Source organism: Camelina sativa, chromosome 5 (assembly GCF_000633955.1).
Source record: "Camelina sativa cultivar DH55 chromosome 5, Cs, whole genome shotgun sequence".
NCBI lineage: Eukaryota > Viridiplantae > Streptophyta > Magnoliopsida > Brassicales > Brassicaceae > Camelina > Camelina sativa.
The window spans coordinates 31,643,466-31,665,069 of record NC_025689.1 but is presented as its reverse complement, the minus strand read 5'-3'; the positions used below and the strand labels follow the sequence as shown (position 1 = coordinate 31,665,069).

The following is a 21,604-nucleotide window of genomic DNA, read 5'->3' as shown; positions in this document are numbered from 1 at the left end:
AGGACAATGACCCAAACTTTTCCAAGGACGTACGAAAGCATCATCAAGGTTTAGCACTGAGAGGGGACTTATCTTGTAGGTATGTTGTTGTCAGGACGGTGATCTGTGGTTTGGTTGAGCTGTCATGATGCGTCTCTGGAGGTCTAGCACTTTGAGCCTAATTGATCTCTTTGTCTCTCGCCGCATCGAACGGTCTCTCTCTCTCTCTCGCCGCCGTTAGGATCGACCGGTCTCTCTCTCTCTCTCTCTCTCGCCGCCGTTAGGATCGAACGGTCTCTCTCTCTCTGCCTCGCCGCCGTTAGAATCGAACGATCTCTCTCTCGCACTCCCTCTCTCTCTCTCTCTAAACTGATTTTGATTTCTCCAGGAGACTGGTGGAGCGTCAGAGAGTATTTAATAAAACTGCCAAATAAATAGAGAAAACGGTCAATAAAACACTTGTGACTAAAAAAAAAATAGAGAAAACGGTCACAATCTCAAAAAAAAAAAACTATTTTTTTTATTTATTTATTTCTTCGATTGGAACTTTCTGGATTAATAATGTTTCCAATTCTTAAAACGATGCGTTTTTGTCTTTTCATGTAAAAAAATTGTATTAACAAAAAGCAATTCGTTTGGGGATTAGTGGGCCTATTGTTATTTCTTTTCTAAGCCGTGGGCTTAAGTTTTTCTTCGCTCATTTCTTTCTTTTATGTTACTAGAAGAAAAAGTTAAGAAGAACTAAAAGACTCTTTTTCGCTCAAAGACTTCGAAAATTAGGATAGGATGAATAGAAGACTCTGATCAGACCAGAGTCTCTCCCCAAAGTCCCAATGCAACCATATTCGACGAAGGCGTTTTTATATTTTGAGTGATTAAGAGGAGACCAAAATTGTCTCTTACTAAACCTAAAATAATTCATTCATGTATAAAATATAAAAACATTGTTAATCGCAAATGTGACGGTTCAATTGTGGGGATGCCTGTCTGTGACTTCATTTCTTTTGGGAGAAAAAAAAAGTGAAGAGGTTACATATTCAAATGTTTCAAGGAACAATGAGGGAGGTCGACATAGTAACTGCATCTGTTATAGTAAAGAGTTACTGTCAATCTTAGTAATAATACCTGTACTCACACTTTCTAGCGCTACACTAAGCCATATTTCTGCATATATTTGAATAATTTAAGGTTATGACTTTACCAAGACAAAATGGGCAAGTAGGTTGTAGTAGATCCACTGAACATCTAGAGTAAAAAAGCATTCGACATACAATCATCCTGCACAGAGTTTGATTTCTTTAGAAGATTGTACTTTATACACTACACTAACTCGGGACGTTTTTAAGGAAAAGCAAACACGTGTTCATGACTGGATTAAGAAACATACTATTCCCACATACCAGTTCTGAAACCGTTGTTCAGAGCAACCAACACAGCAATTTCAATCCTCTTTATTGCCTTTTCTTCTCCAAGTCCGTATTTCAGAAGCATTGTAGCGATGAGAATGGTTGCCAATTGGTTCGTCTTATCCTGGAAATTCAAAGAATAGAGAAGTTGTGCACTTTATTTTTGGGGGCATGGAAGTAGTTTTAATATAAGGGAACAAAAGCCGTGTTTGTTTGAAGAATACAGTTAGAACCTGTCAAGCAATATCAGGTGCAAACCATGTAAAGGTTCAAAGAGTCCAGGTCTGTATTAAGCATGAAGGGTTTATGTTTAGACAAGATCATACTACTGCATACTCAAAGATCAGATTGTTTTATAAGACTAGAAGATGGCAGCATTCCAATGTTTCATGTGATTCATTGAAGCTTCACCGGATAATAATATATCACCTAATTGTTGTTTGTAGCAATGGTGTAAACTGCACATTAGAACTATATAAAAAAAAAAAATCATAGGATAACTGAAAGAATTTAATCACTTAAAACAAAGAAAAGGATTTAGAGAGATCACTTATACAGGATTCTACATAACTGTTGCATGTTGGTTGGGGCATAAAGCATGCATCATCATCATCTCCAAACCTGCGAAGAATATAAACCCATATATATGATTAACAACTAACAAAGAAGCAGACAACTCCATCAAGAAAAATAGATAACATCTCTACCAAAAGCTTTACGTAATTCCTCACAACACCATGATCACTTCCCATATCAAATTTAATGCTATCAGGAAACAAATCACTGAAAAAGATAGACAACCGATAGTAGTGTAAATGCAAATAAGATTAAACAATAAGGTAATTAATTAAATGTTCAAGATTTGTTTTCTAAACTACATACGTACCTTCCCTGAGATGGAACCATAGGGCAGATGCAGCCTCTTGTCATTTCTACCAAAAGATTCCAATAATCCCTCACAACACCAGGCAGGATATCACTGTTCATGTCAAATTTTGGTGCTAACAGGAAGCTGATCACTGAAAAAGAAAGATAACCGATAATGTAAATACAAATAAGATTTTTTTAAAAATAAGGTAAGTATTCATGGTTTGTTTCTAAACTGTATGCGTACCTTCACTGAGTTAGAACCATATAGGGCAGTTGCAGTTTCATGTCAACCTGCCAGTTATATTAAGCTGACAATCATCCCTACAATTCTTTGAGAAAATGTTGACTCATAAAGCATATCTTTTTCTTACTAACTTCAACTACCATGAGAAAACCAAAGAGAAAAAATGCAAATTAGCAGTTAGAGAGAGAGAGAGCAGACACCCATATGGCATTCAAAAACAATAGGATATTCAATTGAAATAGAAAAGACCCTTTCACCAATGTTTACTGTAATCAGGAGCATGAATAAGGCAAGTAAGGAGTGCCAATCAGATATGTAGGAAAAAGTTGGCGTACCTATCAATTATCTTGACTTGTCTTATTAAGATTTAAGATTAGATCCTGCAAGTGTAACTCTCCTCCCACTGCGAGCTGAGTGCTTCAATTGATAAAACAGATTCATTAAGCTATTATGAGACTGTTCTAAAGTGGTGACAATCTCTGATGGATGGGGATATTTTTACCTTAAAATCTGGCAGATGTGGTGTGACTTGTTTGTGGTGGAGCGAGGCAAAAACTGGAGCTATGGAGTGAAGAGCTTGCTGATTTTTGAAATAATATAATTGGCTCACCCGTCTTGATTTGCATCATCTAGCTTTCACTGTGGAAGAATGAATGAAGAAGAAAAAGCATTAGAGTAGCCCCATTCATACATATATTACTTAAGTAGAATACAATCTCTAAAAAGGAATGATAGAGAACCTGGGCATCTGCGGTCTAGTTGTTGTTGTTCGGCCAGTCATCCCTAAAATAATAATACATGAGAAGAAAGAGTGAACCATCTCCATATCATCTTTAGTCTCTAGAAGCTAACAAAGAAAACAATGAAATAAAATATCAGTTTGATGTTGTTACCGTAAGGCGAAGACTATTAATTCTTGGTTCTGAATCACAGATACACAAGACACCAAAAAACGACATCATCATAATCACCACTCACCAAGAAGCCGAAAAGTTGAAACATTGGATCATCCGATCCACTTTGAAAGAGAATTCATTCGTATTATTAACGAATCGTTACGTGATTATATTCTTCCATAGAAGTATGTTTGTGTTATTATAGTTACTCAAATTAATATATCTGATTGAAACTACCGGGGTTTAATTTAAAACATTCTTAAGTAATAGATTTATTTGGTAAATAGTAGGTAATATCAGGGCTTTTCTGAAAACATTACTCTCTTTCCAGTTTCTCCTCTTTCTTCTGCTGCGAAGACGAAGACGAAGACGAAGAAAGAAACAGTGAAAATGGCTTCTCAGAGCTCTTCACTTTTTTTGGTCATCCTCTTCACCTTCATCTACGCTGCTTCAATTTCATCCTCTCTTCTTGTCAGAGCACATGAACAGTTTCGTACTTTTACAATTTTCTTCAAGTTAAATTTAGCCTCCGATCTCGCTTCTCGATCTGACTCGTTTTGATTTACAGAGACGGAGATGATGAAGAAGAGATCGGAAGCGTTGGTCGTAGATTCCTTTTAGGTTTCAAAGAAACGTCAAAAGGAAGTAACATTACCTTCGCATGTTCTCCTTCAGGTCCTTGTGTTTCCTGCAATTCCTCCGAAAAGGTTTTTTTTCAAATCCCCTCTCTAATTTGCTTAATTGCTCTGTTTTTGATAATGAATCTGTGTTGATTTGGATCGTGATTACGCAATTAGGATTGATTTTGGTGATTTATCTGTATTGATTTGGATCGCGATTACGCAATTAGGATTGATTTTGGTAATTTAGGGTTTCAGAATTAGGTTAATTACGAAGAACCAATAGCTCAACTGGTAAATATCACTCAGATTTGTATTGATCTTGATGGTGATTACGCAATTAGGATTGGTTTTGGTGATTTAGGGTAACATAATTAGCTTAATTATTGATTTCTCAGTCAATTAGATTATAGAGTGAATTGGATTTGGGTATGATTTGTTGTGTTGTGAAGAAGACTCGATTGTTTCAGTATGGTGTGGTTTTCTTGTAGAGGAAAGAGAAGTATCGATGTAGTGAAACTGGTTATCGTATAGCTTTCAAATGTAAAGAGGTGAAAGAAGTTGATAAACACAAGAAAGATGAAGGAGGAGATGAAACACAGAACGGTCAATCGAACCGCGACGACGGAGAAGAAACGAAAACGAGGAAGTTGGTGGATGATGATGATTCGCCTGTATCGAAAGTGAAGAAGTCTCAGTCTTACAAAACTTACAGAAGCTGTGTGCCTTCTGCAGATGAAGAGAAGATATCAGTTCTTGGTTTTGAGGTACACCAGAAAACCAAAACAAAACTCTTTATTTTCCTCACTCATTTTGGATCTCAGAAAGATATTTTGAGCTAACGTTAGATTATTTGAATACATGGACAGTCGATGATGCTAGGATTGTTTCTGCTGAGCGGAACAGCTATATACATCAGAAAGAAACAGACAGTACCGATGCTTGGGGTATCAGGTGCAAGATCACAAAGCAATTCTCGGTTTTAAGAGAACTCTTCTTTTCAGTATGTAAGCTTTCATCTTTTCACTCATAAACAGATTTAACATTTGTTCATCGTCTGTTGTTGAAAAGACCAGAGATATGCTGAGTGTATAGAATAGCTTTAGGTGCCTTCGTATAATTGAGACTACACTACTTGTTTCATGTATAACAAACATGCTTTGCTTTCGGAATATTACTCTGCTTGAGAGAGAACATAAATTTCGTTGAAAAGATTAAGTATTGGTCTTGAACCTTGGTGACAAGATTGCTGGTAGAAAGAGGTTAGTGAAATTGTGCAATGGACCAGTTAAAGTAAGTAACATATCATCATTTAGAATTTGAGATTAAGTGGAGTCAAACAACCTTGAGTCCAACAGAGTTCAGAGAAACTATTATCATTAAGATTCAAACCACAGTTTCTGAACATGGATGACATTGATTCAACAAAAGAGCCGTATTTGTTCGAAAACTAATTCCAAGGAACTTTTTTTATTTGTTTTTGTGGAACTAATGCTAAAACTAACCCTACAGAAACAAGTACATTAGTGTTTGTGCGAATCATTACTATGAATATATGCGCTTATTCACCGATAATTTAATATCTGTGCCTTGCTATTTACGATGCTATAAATTTTCAATGATCACTGGCAGGTGGTGGGATGCTGGGACAAGGTAGTAAAACTTTTTTTTTTTATATAGTTGAAACTTTTGAATATATGCTAAACATAATTTTGTCATGTAAGCTTTTATCAAACAAAACTTGCGAATATAAACACTGTCAGGGTGTAATTTTTCGATTGCCAATCAGAACACAACATGTGGATGTCACGTCAAGCAACCCATTTCACACTGAGAACAACGAACAGCTGAATCTTGCGATGACAGGAAAACGGTAGGCCTATGCGCTCAACCAGAAGAAACATTTCCAACAGCTAGCTTACAATGCCACCTATCTCATGGTCATGGTAGTACAAGTATCCCATGGTCTTGGGAGCTTCGGCTCCAGAACCCATCACTTATATTACTAGTTATTACAACTTGCGTAAAAAAACTCCATGCAGAGTTGACTAGAGATTTACACTCACTCATACGGGGAGGCACATTCAGTACTATTCGGCCATGCCATACTAAATAACTACGCTGAGGATAGCAGTGTCATGTCCCCCATCCATAGGAAAAACACAAAACAGGCGCTTTCCTCGAACAACTTGAGCAGTCCGACCCAACCACTCAACCCCCGATCATCTTTACCCAAATCAAGAATTTTCCGATAAATATCCCTTCACTCCATATGGTGAATAGAGACGAGGAAATGTGACACAGAGGAAGGCAAATGGATGGATGAGGGATCAACTAGAAGATCTCTCGTATTTACACGTACAGTCAAATGATAGTCGATAAACGATGGTGGAGCGTGGTCGAGTGATGGTGCCTACAAGAACCTCAAGATATGAAACATGCTCTTATCAGAGTATGCCTAAGAATTGTGGACTCACGGTCAATGACATCCAAAGTTTAATTTTACAAAGTCATATATATCAGAACTGGACTTTGAAGATACTATTGTTAGGGTAGTGTCGCACCGTCAAAACATAATTTGATTTGCAGTGAGTGGAGAGTATGAAAAAAAAAAGGTCTTAAAACTTTGATTTGGTTTTATGAAAAATTATCTTCAGCATATTAAATTTATTGTAAAATCAAGTAACTTATCAAAAAAAGCTATGAGTACAATGTGCTGATGATGATAGGAAAGAAAAATTCTATATAGCGATATGCAATATATCAATTAGTCAAAGAATTCTTCTAACGATATTTTTTCGTGGACAATGTTTAAGCCCGTATACAAATAGAGAACCGAAGGATATGGAATCCTATAGGCAGAAGTGGTCACCACATTAGCAAGGGAGCTTGTATACAAAAATACCTTTTTACTATTTTAATATGGTTTATGATGAAATGAATATGTAAGTGCCATTTCTCGGTTACTTCGAGTAGAAGCTAGTGAGTAACAACACAAAGGCATAAGATTCTCAGGACAAATATACATTTAACTCTTTTAGGAAAGGTAATTTGTTTTGAAGTGGGATTCATGTACAATCGTAACAAATCTGATCGATGAGATGATGAATTATGTACCATATGCTTCATTGGCCCTTCTAAATTTATAAATTATGGCTGCTATGTGACAGTGATATAAATATATTCCCAAGGAACAGTTTTTAATCATGGGTCTAGTCAATCTTGTCATTCTCATCTTTATTTGCAGAAAAACCTTTAAAATATGCACATCTTAATTAAGAAACATAAAGAATGGTTAAGGTGATTAACGCATATTATGTTTTGTTAATGTAAATTATTGATGATCATATCTCGACAAATCAAAATATATTATTCGATGTTTTGCATAGGGGAACTCTTGTAATGATATATTATATTATAAATGGTACTACACTACTAGATACATTAAAGAACACACAAAAAATACGGTGAGGAATAAAAGCTTGAACGGAACTAGGTAGATACTATATATTATGTATGTGCAAAATTCGACATATATGCACACATGCGTATAAAATTAACTATTGTAAAAAATAAAATTTGTGAAATGAATAATATACCTGAAAATAACTGTTATGTGTTTATAAAATATGCCAATATTGTTATAAATGTATAGTATAAAAGTTAGGTATGCATGGCATAGTTATGTGCTTATCTTTACTTTTTGGATACGAAAGAGATGAATTGTACGTGAGAAAAGTACGAGGGAACCCTTTGGCACGTGCAATTTTATATGAGTGCAGACTGTGCAGTATATTATTTTTAGTGATTAAGTACATAAAACTGCATGAACTTAAAATACACAAGAATTATAATACTCATAATATGATATATAAAGCGAAGGCTGGTAAATAAATTCCCTTGATGTCACGTTTCGGACCAGCTGTTCTATATCTCATTCTCTCTCTTTTTCATATTTATTTGTTCTATTTTTTTTTTTTAAATAGAATATTGCGTTTGATAAATATATATCTCTGGACCTCTGGTATATATATATATATATATATATATATATATATTTATATTTAGATTAATTATTAGGACAAAAGAAAGTGACGACATAAACATACGGATTCATGCTTAAAGATAACATTATTTCTATATCTCACGGAAATATATAAAGATTCATAGCAGAAATTATTTTTCTCTCTCTATCCTAATGTTTCGAGTAAAGTTTGCAAACCATATTGAACCGAATAAAAACCATGGAACCTATAAAGAGCACCAACCATCCTAACTCATCAAAGTGATAAGACTCTCTCTCTCTCTCTCTCACACTATCTTTCTTCTATATCTATCTCTCTTTCTCTTGCTTTTGTTGCCACTCATCTTTGTTCTCTATTATAGTTTCCATTCAAGAAATTCGAATATAAACCCTACTACTTTGATCAATGTTAATATCTGTCTTTATTTCTACCAACCAAGGAAGATAGGATAAAACAAAAACAAAATCCACAAAGGCTAGGAAACCATGCGAAATCACCGTTCCCTTCGTCTCCAACTGTTGATCCGTACGCTATTTACGGTCGGTTTAGTCACTCTTATTATGATCGATGCGTTTGTATTACAAAACAACAACGAGACCGACAAAACAAAAGAGATTACTACAGCTGCGACAATGAACAACTCTGATTCAAATGCGGCGTCCTTTATACACGCCAAGGAAATACAACAAGAACATGACGAAGATAGATCAAGACACGGCGATCTTAGCTACGTTGTCAGCAAAAGAAAAGTGCCTCGTGGACCCGATCCTATACACAACAGGTTCTTTTTACTAACCTCTTGTTTTTTTTTTCTTTTTGTTACTTTCAACGAAATTCTTACCCATACATATATATGTGTCTTGCATGTTGCTGTTTGATTTTTCAATATAACAATATATATGCCTATACCCGCGTGTGGTAACACATTCGTATTGGGTACGGTCTAAGGTCAAGGGTGTAAACTCGCTACAACCTATAAATTCTCTATCCATTATGCGCAAGTTATACATGTGGATCACTTGTTCACTTGGAATTTCTACTCATCATGTGCTTAAATTACATGTGAGTTTACGGGAAACTCCTTACTAAGGGGCATGAGTCGGACCACTTATCCGGTAACGACAATATATGGCCTAGTGACAAATCCGATTAATGACTCAATATGCATCTTATGTTAAGTTTTTTTCTGGGGTCACTACATATATACTTCTAGCACAATTTTACCAAAAAAAAATAAACACTTTGTTTCTTTTAGCTAACTCAGATGGTGAGACATATCACAGAAGCTCGCAAAAGGCTGTCTGCTAGCTTTATTCAGTCTTTACGTTAACAATCTGTTTTCAATGACTCACTATAAGATGGCTTCTTTTAAAAACTTTGTTTTTTTCCTTTATGGAAGCTTTAGCCCTCTTTAAATACTCTCTTTTTCCTCTCTTTTTTTACTCCTCATTTCTTAGTTTTATAGAGAACCTACTTAAGGATCATATTTTGTAAGACGAAGTACTCATAGTTAACTCCATGTAAACTGTATTATAAAGAAATGAAGGTTGTATATAATTTTGTTGTTTTTTTACACATGATTTGGATTAACTGATTTTCAAAATTTTTAATGCATGTTACGTTATCTTAATACAGGAGAGCAAGGAACTCAAGACGACCACCGGGGAGAGCATAAGTACGGTGAAAGCTTAGGGAAAGAAGCAGAGAGAGAGAGAGGGAGAAGTATAATTGTTTGGCAAATTCATAGGTCTTGTAATGCTGCTAGATTCTCTTTTCCTTTCATTTGGGATCGAATCTTTAAAATATGCTCAAAATATTTGTGACCCTACACTTCTCCTTTTCAATACTAGTTTAGGAGACATTTTAAAAAAAAATGAATACGCTGATACTGAATTATGAAAAAAGATTTCAAGAAAGAAAAGAAGAAATATACGTACATGCATGCAAATATGCAATCGTGTTTTCTCACATATTGCATAACTTATATTGGATTAATTCTAATTTGATCCATCACTAAATAACGTTTAGATGGTTTAGTTATTTTCTCACTTTTGTAGTATTGTACAATTATATATATTGGGTAATTGCACCAAATGATCATGAACAATTATTTTATTAGGTAGATGAATACAGACCTTTTAATGTGCAAAACACACGAAAACGAGCGAGTAGTGTTTTTGTAACTAACATTCTTACCCATATCCTATAAAATATTCCCCTATGTTGTTCTAGATAACATGCTATTTTTTAGCATGACAAACAAAATAACATCATAGTTATTGACGTGATTAAATCTCATAATACGATTAGAAAACGTAGATTACAAAAACATTTGCAAAAGAAAAGTAAGATGGATTTCTTTTCTTTTGTTTTTGTTTGTGTAAAGAACAATTGTACTTTGAAAGTCTTATCCAATCATTTAAAAAATGTCGAATCCATTATTATTGATGTATTCTGATCAAAGCATCTATTCGGGGAAAAATAAAAGAGGTGTCGACAAAGATTGGATACATAAGATTTTTTTTTTTTTTATGTGTGTAATTAATAAATGCATAGCATATATATATAACATTTAAAAATTAATATGAGCTCCAAATGCCGAAATTTTTAGAAAAGGAGAATGTGTGTAATGGTTCTTCTAAATAAAGGAGACCACAATGCTTCTTTGTGTTATGCTTTTTCCCATCTTTTATTCTTTTGTTCTTTTGTGGGGTTAACTCCACCACTACTCTTTCTCTCTTTTATTACATTTCTTTTTCCATTATTTGTAAATTAATTTTACTTATCTTGAAACATAAAAAGAATAGTAAATATAGCTTACTAAATGACTACATCACCACCGTACGTACACAACACAACGTATGTATCAAAAAGAGAACTAGTAATAGAACATGAAACAGCATTTTGGTCTTTCATTGGTATATTTTTCCTTAGGTATTCCGATTTGTCATAGTATATAACTAGTTTATGTGATGAGAGGGGTTCTCGGAGAAAGAATTCCTAACTCATCTCCATATATGTAATTAGATAAACTCGAAATCCCGAATATAGATTGTAGATTATATTATTTATTTGCAAATAAATTAAAGTACTATAGAAATTTTATGAGTTTATGGTTCCGGTTCGGCTCCATAAAATCCTCTATACTATATACCCTAACCATCCACATTAGTATTACAAATTGATATATGCAAATGCCTTCTTCAACGAAAACATGGGTTTCGTTATATCATGGTACAAGTAACTATCGATCACATATGCACATAGTAAAGCAAAATCTCATTACTATTTTTTTTCCAAAATATAATTGTAAATTTAAACAAAATTAAAGTGAACATGTGATCTCGACATGTTTCCATTTTAGTTTTAGTTCAAACGAATCGATATTTCTTTTTAAAGTTCACAACTGTAAGAGTTTGAATATCTTTAATTTGAATTGATTACCAAAACGTAACGCATTAGACAGACTTAACAGAGACACAATAATCAATCAACCTTTTCTTTTTGGTTCCAGTCGTCGAGAATCAAAAAGTAACTGAAGACCAGTCTTAAAGCTGTATAACATTTGAACTATATCTATGACGGCTCCTCTCACTCTAGAAAATTTAATTAAACAAAAAATTATTCATATAAATTACTTAATAAGAAAGACTACTAAAAAGTGAAAGATTAAAGGATAAAATTATGAAAATCGTTTCATATTTGCTAATTTAATTTGTAAGAAATTTAATCTTAGAAATTTAAAATTTCTGGTTTATCACCATTATAAAGACCAAAGATGTTGTTAATCACCATTAGAATTTAAATTTAGGGTTAAAAGATTTATGCGTTTCACTTTCAACGAACCTTAAAACTAAGGTTAGACTATAGAGTTTATGATGTTAAAGATGAATCTTATTTTTAAGACATTTAACAAGTTGTTGGGCCAATTGGGCTAAATTGAAGAAACCCATCTATAAACGATTAACGAGCCCTATGTATAAAAGGGCCATTAAAAAAAAATGAAGCCACGTGTCAGTCCCCCATGATGGACTTTTGACTCGGTGCGGCTGCCGGAGAGAAAATAAAATAATCAAATTCCGATGAGATATTTTTAAAAAATAAATAAAATAAAATAAAAAGTAATTCCAAAGTAAATACAAAATACAAAGTTCCAACGAAATCGAACTTCACAATTTTTTTTTTTCTCATCTTCTTAAAAATCCCAATCCATGGAGTCGTCATGATGATAGATAGATTAAATCCAGAGACGAAGATCCGGATCCAAGACTAAACGAATCCGGATTGTTTTTTTTTTTACATAAGATCGGATCGGAGAAGATGCCGCCGGCGACCGGAGATATCGATCGTCAGATCGAGCAGTTGATGGAGTGTAAAGCGTTATCTGAAGCGGAGGTGAAGACGTTGTGTGAGCAAGCGAAGACGATTCTCGTTGAAGAGTATAATGTTCAACCGGTTAAATGTCCGGTTACCGTCTGTGGTGACATCCACGGCCAGTTTTATGATCTCATCGAGCTTTTTCGTATCGGTGGCTCTGCTCCTGATACTAATTATCTTTTCATGGGTGATTATGTAGGTCAGTGTCTCTCTCTATAAATTTAGCCTTTTTAGGGTTTTTTTTTACGTTTGTTGATTTCTTGATTTGGGGATTTTGATTCTGTTTGACTTTTTTTTGGGAGTGTTTACCTCATTAATGGTAGATTTATTGTTTTTGTTTTGTCATCTATCTAAAGTTTTGATTTTTTTGCTAGACTTGTTACATTGATATTGAAAAAGGTTAAACTTTTGCTTACTTCATTTATCCTCGTTTCATGTCTCTGAGTACTCGGATTTGGATTTATGTTTGCAATTTTACTTCTAGAAGGTTTTGCTTAAGTAAAGGCTTCTATAATCTACAATCTATGTAATATAAGAGGCTTCTTGTGTTCTGTTTGTTAAAGTTGCTTATCTAGCTAACTAACACAATTGTTTTAACTTTTGAAGATCGAGGGTATTATTCAGTTGAGACGGTTTCACTCTTGGTGGCCTTGAAAGTTCGATACAGAGATAGACTTACAATCCTAAGAGGGAATCATGAAAGCCGGCAAATTACTCAAGTGTACGCATTTTCATTACTAAGTTGTGAATTCTGTGCATTCTCGGTATGAAGTTGTCCTCCCCCCTGTCTCAAAATGCCTTTTACTGATTGCTTACCTTTTTACAGGTATGGATTTTATGATGAATGCTTGAGGAAATATGGAAACGCTAATGTATGGAAGCACTTCACTGACCTTTTTGATTATCTTCCTCTTACAGCTCTCATTGAGAGTCAGGTATTTTTAAACTAATGAACTTTTTACAGTCTTGTATCTCTGCTTCTGCCCGTTTTGGACTTGAAACTATGCAACTTTGTTTTTCTGTAGGTGTTCTGTTTACATGGAGGACTTTCACCTTCTTTAGATACACTTGACAACATCAGATCGTTAGATCGAATTCAAGAGGTGAGTTACAAAATACAAACCTACAAAAGCTGATGATTCGACGTTGTATTACATATCGAGACAATAATAACCCTTGTGTGTTGTGTAGGTTCCACATGAAGGACCAATGTGTGATCTCTTATGGTCTGATCCAGATGACCGGTGTGGTTGGGGAATATCTCCTCGTGGTGCAGGCTACACTTTCGGACAAGATATCGCTACTCAGTTTAACCACACCAATGGACTTTCTCTGATTTCTAGAGCACACCAACTTGTCATGGAAGGTTATAATTGGTGCCAAGAAAAGAACGTTGTGACTGTATTCAGTGCCCCAAATTATTGCTACCGTTGTGGCAACATGGCTGCGATTCTAGAGATTGGTGAGAACATGGACCAGAACTTCCTTCAGTTTGATCCAGCCCCACGTCAAATCGAACCCGAAACCACTCGCAAGACTCCAGATTATTTTTTGTAAGTACCAAACGAACTAAAATTGCTATTCCACACACTAGCTCTTTTTCTCTTTTGCTTTCTATTCTTAACCACTTTTTGTAATTTCATATTCCTTTTGTGTCTATGTTTGTTAAACTATCCATTGTTCTCTAAAAACCCGTAATTTTGTTGTGCATCGGATATGAGAGTTACATAGATTTATGGTCCAAGTAACTGAAACCACTCTTATCACTGAACTCCATTGTAGCCAAACTCTGTACAGAGAAATGAATGATACTTCTGTTATACAGTAAAAAGCCCTAGCTAGGTTGAATATAAATTATGACTAAAACAACTGTTGTTGAGAGGTACAGACAATAAACAAACAAGCTGGAGCTGATCTCTAAACTAAGAAAGAAAAAAAAACTCAGGACAAAATCAAGAGTTTCAAGAGCTTTCCAGTTCGCTCTGAATCCAATCTTGAGCACACATTAAGGCCTGCACAGTACTCGGTCTAAGCGAACGCCAAGTTTCACTAACCTGTCTCCTTTGACAAGTTTCAAAGGCGTCTTCTTCTGATGATACATTTGACATTGGAACCGCTAACACATTACGTGCCATCATTGAGAGGATTGGGTACTTCGGTGTGTGTACTTTCCACCAGTTCAGGATGTCGAAATCTGAATTCCGGGGAAAAAGCGGCTCCTCTAGATACTTTTCAAGATCCGATGTAGAGTCTTGACCTGGTGTAGTAGTAGTTGTATTGTTAATGTACCTATCAAATTCTATGAATCTATCGTCAAGCTCTTTCCCATGGCGAACACCATTTGAACCATGATGATGATTACGCCAGTCAAGGGTTTGATCTGATGATGCTAACAGTGATCCTATAGAATGCTCATCGTACAACGCTTTGATGCACTCAACAACATCTTCAATGAAATCTGAAGCACTAGTATCATAAAACAGAGGGTAATAATATTCCACCAGCTTCATTTTGAACCGTGGGTCTAATATGGTAGCAATGGCTAGAACCAGGTTGTTTTTATCCCAGAAATCATCGAACTTCTTTCTCATGTTTACAGCTAGAGAGCTAATGAAATCATCGGGGTTCTTACACCATTCGATTAACCGGAGGTGTAAGTCGCATATCTCCGGGAAGTATATGTTGGCGGGTAAACAAGTGCTCTTTGTGAATGCATTTGTCACGTCAACAAAAACGTTCAAGAACTCGACAACTGTTTCTAACCTCTCCCATTCCAAATCAGATGGACATAACACGGAATCAGGATCATGTTCATTCATGAGTGAAAACGCGCTCTTCTGCTCTAAGGCAATCTCCAGCATGGTACATGTTGTGTCCCATCTCACTGGATCATCAATGCATAGGTTCCTTTCACTTTCAGCTTCAGCTTCGACAGTCCACTGATTGAATCTCTCCTGAATAGTTTCTGAGCTTTTGACATACCTAATGCTCTCTCGAACCATGTTTATTGTGTCACAACAAGTTTGCAAAGAATCTTGAGCCATCTGGTTAATGACATTAACTCCACAGCTTACATCAAACAATTGACCGTTACAGTATAAGAACTTGTTCTGCGACAACCGGTCTCTGATTTTGTTAGCCACGTTTTCACCAAACGGTGGCGAATGACTAGACGCCATAGAAAACAACTTCCTATCAATATCCCACTCCATTAAACATGTTATTACAACTTCAGCAAGCATTTCGCCAGTATGAGACGGATCAACCACGAAGAAGTTTAAAACTCTCTTCTTCAGCTCCCACGTTTCATCAATATAATGTGCTGCCAAACACAAGAACTCATCAGTATCATCTGAACCACTCCACACATCAACACTGATACTAATCTTTCCAGGTAACTTATCCAACGCTTCAAACATCTTGTGCTTCTCTTTAGCGTATATCTCCATACAATCAGACTCAACTCTTTCAAACGCAACAAGATCAAACAAAGGCTGTAAATTTCTAATAAACATCCTGAATCCAACATCTTCCACCATACTCAACGGATACCCATGTAAAATAATCATCCGTGCTAAATCAAACCTACTCCTCCTTTGATCCAAACCAGCACTAACAACATCATCATCATGTTCATATCTAACACTCACTACACTAAGCTGTTGTTCTTCATCTTTCTTCTTCTCATTCGCTAGCTCAACAACTCTTCCTTCTTTCTTCTTCCCCTTAACAAAATACTGAGCAACAACACCGTTACCATTAATTCTCCTCCTACACCTAATCAAATGATTCCTCAAATGAGAAGTCCCACTAGCGCTCGATCCACTAAGTCTCTTCTTACAATGCCTACAGATTGCAACGTAAGTCTCACCTTTTTTAACTCTATCGAAATCATTCCACACAACTGATTTCAATCTCCCAGATTTTACAATCACTGCATCTGACAAATCCATCTCATTGCTTATCATCACTTTCTTCTGTCTCCTACACAAAAAACAATAAAAACACAAAAAAAAAAATCCAATTCAAGAAACCAATGTACACAAAAACCTAAAATTCTTAATAACATTAACACAAAGTCTTTGTCTTTTTTTTTTCATAAAGCAGAAAGCTTTATATATAAGAGAAACAATCGAATTTTATGAAATTACCGCCGGGGAAGATATAAAGAATCTTAGCTCTAAAAGCACATTCACCTCTTCATTGAAGTAGCTTTTGATAAAAAGCTTATCACTGGTGGTTTAACGGCGGCGAACTCTCTCGGTGTCGGTGGTCGCGGCGGTAGGGTTTTTTACCAATGGGAGAGAAGACAAACAAAAACAAAAGCTGAAAGCTTTTCTTCTGTTAGTGAAAAGATATTTTTTTTGAAACGGCAAACAAAAAAAAAAGTTAATTTACGAAATGGTACCTTACATTTATGATTCTTTTTAAATATATCCATAACTTTACTTTATGATCCAAATTGGCCATTTCTATTTACAAATTACTCACACATTGTACCCTATATTTTTTTAGCTTTTCAACACAGCTTAACACCTGAAACTAGTTTACTTTTAAGAAACGGTACCTTATGTTTATGTACACTTACAAATATAGTCCAAATGTATTTAATTATCAAAAAGGTCCACTCTTAATTTACAATTCACTCACTGCCACTGGTGGTCTCTCTCTCTCTCTGCTCCACAAAATGGCCGTAGCTACAACCTTATCATCATCACCGTCGCTAAATTTCATCAATGGCTCACATAGATTTGTCTCTGCAGCTCCTTTCTCTTTTAGCTCTAACTCACTCCGCCGTCGGACCCGCCGCATGAATCATTCATTTGCTTCGTACCGTAGCTCTCAGGTACGTTCTGATAATCTCAATTTTTTTTGTAATAGGAAATTTGAAAGTACTCAATCTCTTTACTCTTAGTCGCGTAGGCGATATGATTCAGACGATCGATTCTTTGGCGGGTACGATGTGGTTCCCGATGAGGATGAGGATGACGATGAAGATGATGAAGAAGACGAGAGAGAGAGCAGCATCGATCTTTTGATCAGATTCTTGAGAAGCATGTTCAAGAAAGTCTCGAAACGTGCTAAGAAAGCATCGCGTCGGGTTTTGCCAGCAGCTATGTCTCCTCGTCTCGTGAGTCTCTTCCTTCTTCTTCTTCTACGTTCTTCAATCTTTTGTGTATACTCAAATTTATTAGAGTTACTTCAATCTCATTGTGTGTTTGCACATTGTTTGATTCCTCTGTTTTCTATGATTTTTAGGTGTCTTTTGCAGTAGATGGAATATTGTTATTGGGCTCACTATCCATAACAAAAGCATTTCTTGAGGTAATCTTTAACATTTTGCTTACGCGAGTCGCTCGGATTGAATTTGTATATGGTTTGATTGTGTGATCATCAGGTGTGATGATTTCATGGACGTGTTGTCGCAGGTAATATGCAATCTAGGAGGAACCGTGTTTACGGTGATTCTGCTGATCAGATTGTTCTGGACGGCAGCTTCCTTCTTCCAGACTTATGGGAGCACTTTTGGACCAAACCCGTTAACTTAAAATCTAGTTTTTTTTGTTACTGATCATGTCTTGGACTTGTAGCTTCGATGTGTAAGAAAAAATTGTATGATAGTTGTTGTGTACATGTCGCTGGAGAGTTATCTAAGTGATCAAGAGTTAGAGAAGACGAAACTAAGAAGTTAAAAGAATGTTCCGGTAATTCACCCACCGATGAATTGAAGAAGATCATAAACCAAGGATTAAGTTAAGCCCTAATTTGTATTTTCGGTAACCAAACCCCTAATTCCGTAACACGATATACATACATATATATCATCCTTTTCATCTCTTCCTATCTCCTCCACCAGCTTCAACTCCATGTTTAATAATGTTAAGAAAAGAACATAACCCTTCTCTATCTGCCTTTTCTCTGTCTTTCTAACCACAGAGTTGATAAAAATACAGAATGGCAATAAGATCAGGAATAATACATATGATCAGATACAATTCTTATTCCTAAATGCAAAAATAAAAAAAGAATCAAAATTAAGACTTTTGTAAGGAAAATCATCAGATTAATATTTAGTTCAAAATGTTAACGACCAGTATCCACAAAATCTAGTTAATATTATTTTATTTGTTTTGTTTTTCTTACCTTTTGGTCTTTCCGGTGGCAAATTGCCAAATTAAAGAGGCTACTTACTTCCAAACAAGAAATAGTTGCGATTAGAGAGATCCATTGTATGGCATTTGCTAGCGGTGGCGTGCTGACAACTACAAAAACAATAAAACCCCACCATGAAATAATTTTTACGGTTGCGAATTCACTATTTAACTAAATAATGACCTGTGCTGGTAGTACGGGAAATTTTTTTATTTCGTTATTTATTTTTATTTGTTCAGATTATGATTATGTTGTATCATTTATTTACATTTTATATAATATAGTACTATATGATGAGTTTTGAGTCATATTAAACTACTAATAGGTAGGCTTGGAAAAAGGGTACATGTAGCTTTAGGATCGAGTGAAAGATGATATAATTATATTATTTGTGAGTAAGGATCGAGTATCGGGTATTAATTTAATTTTTGATACCCGTGCCGTTACCCGTCTCATTACCTATTTTGTTATCCGACCTGTTAATATTTGGTAGTATTATCATTTATTAATAATATATTTCTAACAAATTCTCTATATTTATATATATTTATATATTTATATTCTGGAATAAAAGTTAAAGCCTAAGTTCAACTTAGCTTTATTTTTAATAGAAAATGGTTGTTATTTGTACATTTTGTTATTATATATGAATGACCCGTGCTGCAGTGCAGAAAATAACTTTTTGTTTTCTTTTTATAAAATTACTTATTATGTACTATAATTATTTGGTATATTATATAATATAGTGTTTTTTAGTCATATTATATAGTACTAATTATATTTTGTGTATAATATAAAATAAATACATATGATGGACTATACATTTCCATGTACCTGAAAACATTTATATATATGTACATTTTATAAATACATACATTTTATCACAATAGATTATGTTTTATTTGCTATTTTTTTGGTAACCATTTTCTGGTTACAACAAATTATAATAAGATTATGTTATTATATTTTGTAATTAAATACAGTGGCATTTTGTGTAATATACCACATGGGAGTAGGGTTAATTATTTAGAACATTTCTTAAATAATATAATAGAGATAATGTCTTGGTATCAAATCTAGGCTTACAACCATCTTTTCCCATAGATTAAGGTAATTAATAAAAAGAAATTTAATTTGATATTATGTTAGTATTTAAAAGGAAAATCTATACTATTAAAAGAAAAGCATTTTTCTCCATAGAAATAAACAGTGAAAATTTTGACATAAAATACTCCTATGTATATGACAAAGCATATAAATTGAGAAGAGTATGCAAGTAATTTTAATAGTAAAAGCACGCAGATCCATTTGTGACCCGGATTGATTTTGTACGGATCGTGTATTAGGTGTTCGAAGGTGTAACACCTGGATCTAAACTGAATAGAAATGAGCTTCTACAATAAATTCAAAAAAAGTAAGAATTGTCATTTAAACAATGTATGGAAACAATAATTTTTGATATTTATGTAAACATTTTTAATTTGGACAATTAAATTCGAAAATGTATATATATAAACGTATTTAATTTAGTTATACATTTTGAGATATTTCTGGAAACAATAATTTCTGATTTTGAGGTTACCTAATATATAAAATCATTTAAATTTATTTATAAAAATAATATAAATCTGTTTCTATCAAAACCGAGCAATTAAATTTAAAATTATGTATCCCACATTGGCTGAATATTTTGGAAAATAGTTCATAATCACTATATATATAACTAATATATTTTCAACTACTAATAAGCAGGAAGCTTGATGATATAAATACTCATGTGAGATCATCAATAAAGTTAAATCAGTTTGATAATCAATTCTACAATTTTCTTTTAAACAACCAAATTAATACGATCATGAGGGCCGCACTTGTATCCCAAAAGTGTTACTGGGGAAAATCCTGTGTGCCACATAATAGAGCTCTCACCAGTGGTGGATGCAGGAGGAAATTTTACATCGGGCACAGATGAAATACTTACCTTAACAAATTTTTTTTTAGCAATATTAATACACAATAGATTAATTGTAGATGAGAGGCATTTGACATAGTATGTGGCATTTTTATATGTCATACACAATAGATTAAACTGAAGAATTATTAAAAATGAGTATGGGGCACTTGCCCCACCTCCATTACACCTAGATCCGCCCCTGGCTCTCACTGAACACAACATCACAAGTGTAGATGTCTGAGGGAAGCAAGCTTGTATTCTGCTTGGGATCTCTCGATCAGGATGAAAACATCAGCAGGGAGATTGAGATTTTTCTGCGTTGTTGATGACATATGAGTTGCATGGACCGTAGAAGATTGACCAGGATTTATCGTCAATGATCTTCCTAGGTCGACAGTAACCCCTGCGGCGGAGGAGAGAGATCAAAGCCTATTATTATAAAACCCTAATTTCCCTAATCAACGCATTATGAGGCCCTAAACTAATTAATAAACCAATAAAGCCTATTATTATAAAACCCTAATTTCCCTAATCAACGCATTATCAGGCCCTAAACTAATTAATAAACCAAGAAAGCCCATATTTACAACTTAATATTTTTCCTCATTTAAGAAAGCACCTAATTAATAAGGCTAAAAAAGTCCAGTAAATTTTATTTTATACAAAATTTTGTATATTTTCTATTTAAAAAAAAACTTTAATATGTTGTATTAGTTTATGTACGTGAAGTTATTTCAACAATGTATATTTTACCTCATGACTTGAATGTCATTATAAGACATAATTTTGTGAATTTGGTTTTTAAAAAGCGAGTTATTATATTATGAGTAATTAATATATTGATTATACTTTTTGTTTTAATATACTTAGGTTTTTGAAATTCTTTCATATTATAGTGACATATTATTGACATTGCTATAACAAACCAATTTAGAGTGTTTATAGTTTCTAACTTTAATATCAAGTTTCAATATTTTAAAAATATTTCAAAATAAATTATTTAAAGTTTATTATATTATATAAAATTATAAAATTCAACAAAAAAGTATGAAATTGAATTTAAATATTCAAATTTTGACACAT

General features: G+C 34.2%; 5 protein-coding genes and 1 long non-coding RNA gene across 8 annotated transcripts; 4 read left to right on the top strand and 2 right to left on the bottom strand.

Annotated features, from left to right (window-relative positions):
- On the bottom strand, positions 1,923 to 2,557 carry LOC104788079. The gene is made up of 4 exons (XR_768098.2): positions 2,500 to 2,557; positions 2,272 to 2,404; positions 2,093 to 2,168; positions 1,923 to 2,006 (listed from the first exon to the last, which is right to left on the bottom strand). It is a non-coding gene; the product is annotated as an uncharacterized LOC104788079 (long non-coding RNA).
- Positions 3,718 to 5,793, top strand: LOC104788078. Of its 2 annotated transcripts, XM_010513763.2 has the most exons (5): positions 3,718 to 3,883; positions 3,964 to 4,102; positions 4,507 to 4,782; positions 4,885 to 5,022; positions 5,648 to 5,793. In XM_010513763.2, exons 1-4 carry the CDS (start codon positions 3,786 to 3,788, stop codon positions 4,999 to 5,001), a joined length of 630 nt encoding a protein of 209 aa, XP_010512065.1. In that variant the 5' UTR covers positions 3,718 to 3,785; the 3' UTR covers positions 5,002 to 5,022; positions 5,648 to 5,793. The 2 variants fall into 2 exon arrangements, with proteins under 2 accessions (XP_010512065.1, XP_010512064.1); XM_010513762.2 differs by lacking the exon at positions 5,648 to 5,793 and having other exon boundaries at positions 4,885 to 5,189.
- On the top strand, positions 8,238 to 9,868 carry LOC104788077 (CLAVATA3/ESR (CLE)-related protein 26-like). The gene is made up of 2 exons (XM_010513761.2): positions 8,238 to 8,821; positions 9,676 to 9,868. The coding sequence occupies exons 1-2, from the start codon at positions 8,526 to 8,528 to the stop codon at positions 9,713 to 9,715; spliced, it is 336 nt and encodes a 111-aa protein (XP_010512063.1). The 5' UTR covers positions 8,238 to 8,525; the 3' UTR covers positions 9,716 to 9,868.
- On the top strand, positions 12,172 to 14,188 carry LOC104788076 (serine/threonine-protein phosphatase PP2A-5 catalytic subunit). Its single transcript, XM_010513760.2, has 5 exons — positions 12,172 to 12,616; positions 13,024 to 13,138; positions 13,244 to 13,352; positions 13,443 to 13,520; positions 13,609 to 14,188. Exons 1-5 carry the CDS (start codon positions 12,361 to 12,363, stop codon positions 13,972 to 13,974), a joined length of 924 nt encoding a protein of 307 aa, XP_010512062.1. The 5' UTR covers positions 12,172 to 12,360; the 3' UTR covers positions 13,975 to 14,188.
- Positions 14,210 to 16,744, bottom strand: LOC104788075 (zinc finger BED domain-containing protein RICESLEEPER 2-like). 2 transcript variants are annotated; one of them, XM_010513759.2, is made up of 2 exons: positions 16,569 to 16,744; positions 14,210 to 16,401 (listed from the first exon to the last, which is right to left on the bottom strand). In XM_010513759.2, exon 2 carries the CDS (start codon positions 16,383 to 16,385, stop codon positions 14,379 to 14,381), a length of 2,007 nt encoding a protein of 668 aa, XP_010512061.1. In that variant the 5' UTR covers positions 16,386 to 16,401; positions 16,569 to 16,744; the 3' UTR covers positions 14,210 to 14,378. The 2 variants fall into 2 exon arrangements, with proteins under 2 accessions (XP_010512061.1, XP_010512060.1); XM_010513758.2 differs by having other exon boundaries at positions 16,614 to 16,744.
- On the top strand, positions 17,034 to 18,098 carry LOC104788074. The gene is made up of 4 exons (XM_010513757.2): positions 17,034 to 17,263; positions 17,333 to 17,548; positions 17,677 to 17,742; positions 17,847 to 18,098. Exons 1-4 carry the CDS (start codon positions 17,105 to 17,107, stop codon positions 17,964 to 17,966), a joined length of 561 nt encoding a protein of 186 aa, XP_010512059.1. The 5' UTR covers positions 17,034 to 17,104; the 3' UTR covers positions 17,967 to 18,098.

Bases quoted from the DNA above. Each gene is read 5' to 3' on its own strand.
- LOC104788074 (XM_010513757.2), top strand. From the start codon at position 17,105: ATGGCCGTAGCTACAACCTTATCATCATCACCGTCGCTAAATTTCATC. The intron at 17,549-17,676 runs GTGAGTCTCTTC...TATGATTTTTAG, and splicing joins CAGCTATGTCTCCTCGTCTC to GTGTCTTTTGCAGTAGATGG. The intron at 17,743-17,846 runs GTAATCTTTAAC...GTGTTGTCGCAG, and splicing joins TAACAAAAGCATTTCTTGAG to GTAATATGCAATCTAGGAGG.
- LOC104788076 (XM_010513760.2), top strand. From the start codon at position 12,361: ATGCCGCCGGCGACCGGAGATATCGATCGTCAGATCGAGCAGTTGATG. The intron at 13,139-13,243 runs GTACGCATTTTC...ACCTTTTTACAG, and splicing joins AGCCGGCAAATTACTCAAGT to GTATGGATTTTATGATGAAT. The intron at 13,521-13,608 runs GTGAGTTACAAA...TGTGTTGTGTAG, and splicing joins CGTTAGATCGAATTCAAGAG to GTTCCACATGAAGGACCAAT.
- LOC104788078 (XM_010513763.2), top strand. From the start codon at position 3,786: ATGGCTTCTCAGAGCTCTTCACTTTTTTTGGTCATCCTCTTCACCTTC. The intron at 4,103-4,506 runs GTTTTTTTTCAA...GTTTTCTTGTAG, and splicing joins CCTGCAATTCCTCCGAAAAG to AGGAAAGAGAAGTATCGATG. The intron at 4,783-4,884 runs GTACACCAGAAA...ATACATGGACAG, and splicing joins TATCAGTTCTTGGTTTTGAG to TCGATGATGCTAGGATTGTT.
- LOC104788077 (XM_010513761.2), top strand. From the start codon at position 8,526: ATGCGAAATCACCGTTCCCTTCGTCTCCAACTGTTGATCCGTACGCTA. The intron at 8,822-9,675 runs GTTCTTTTTACT...ATCTTAATACAG, and splicing joins CCCGATCCTATACACAACAG to GAGAGCAAGGAACTCAAGAC.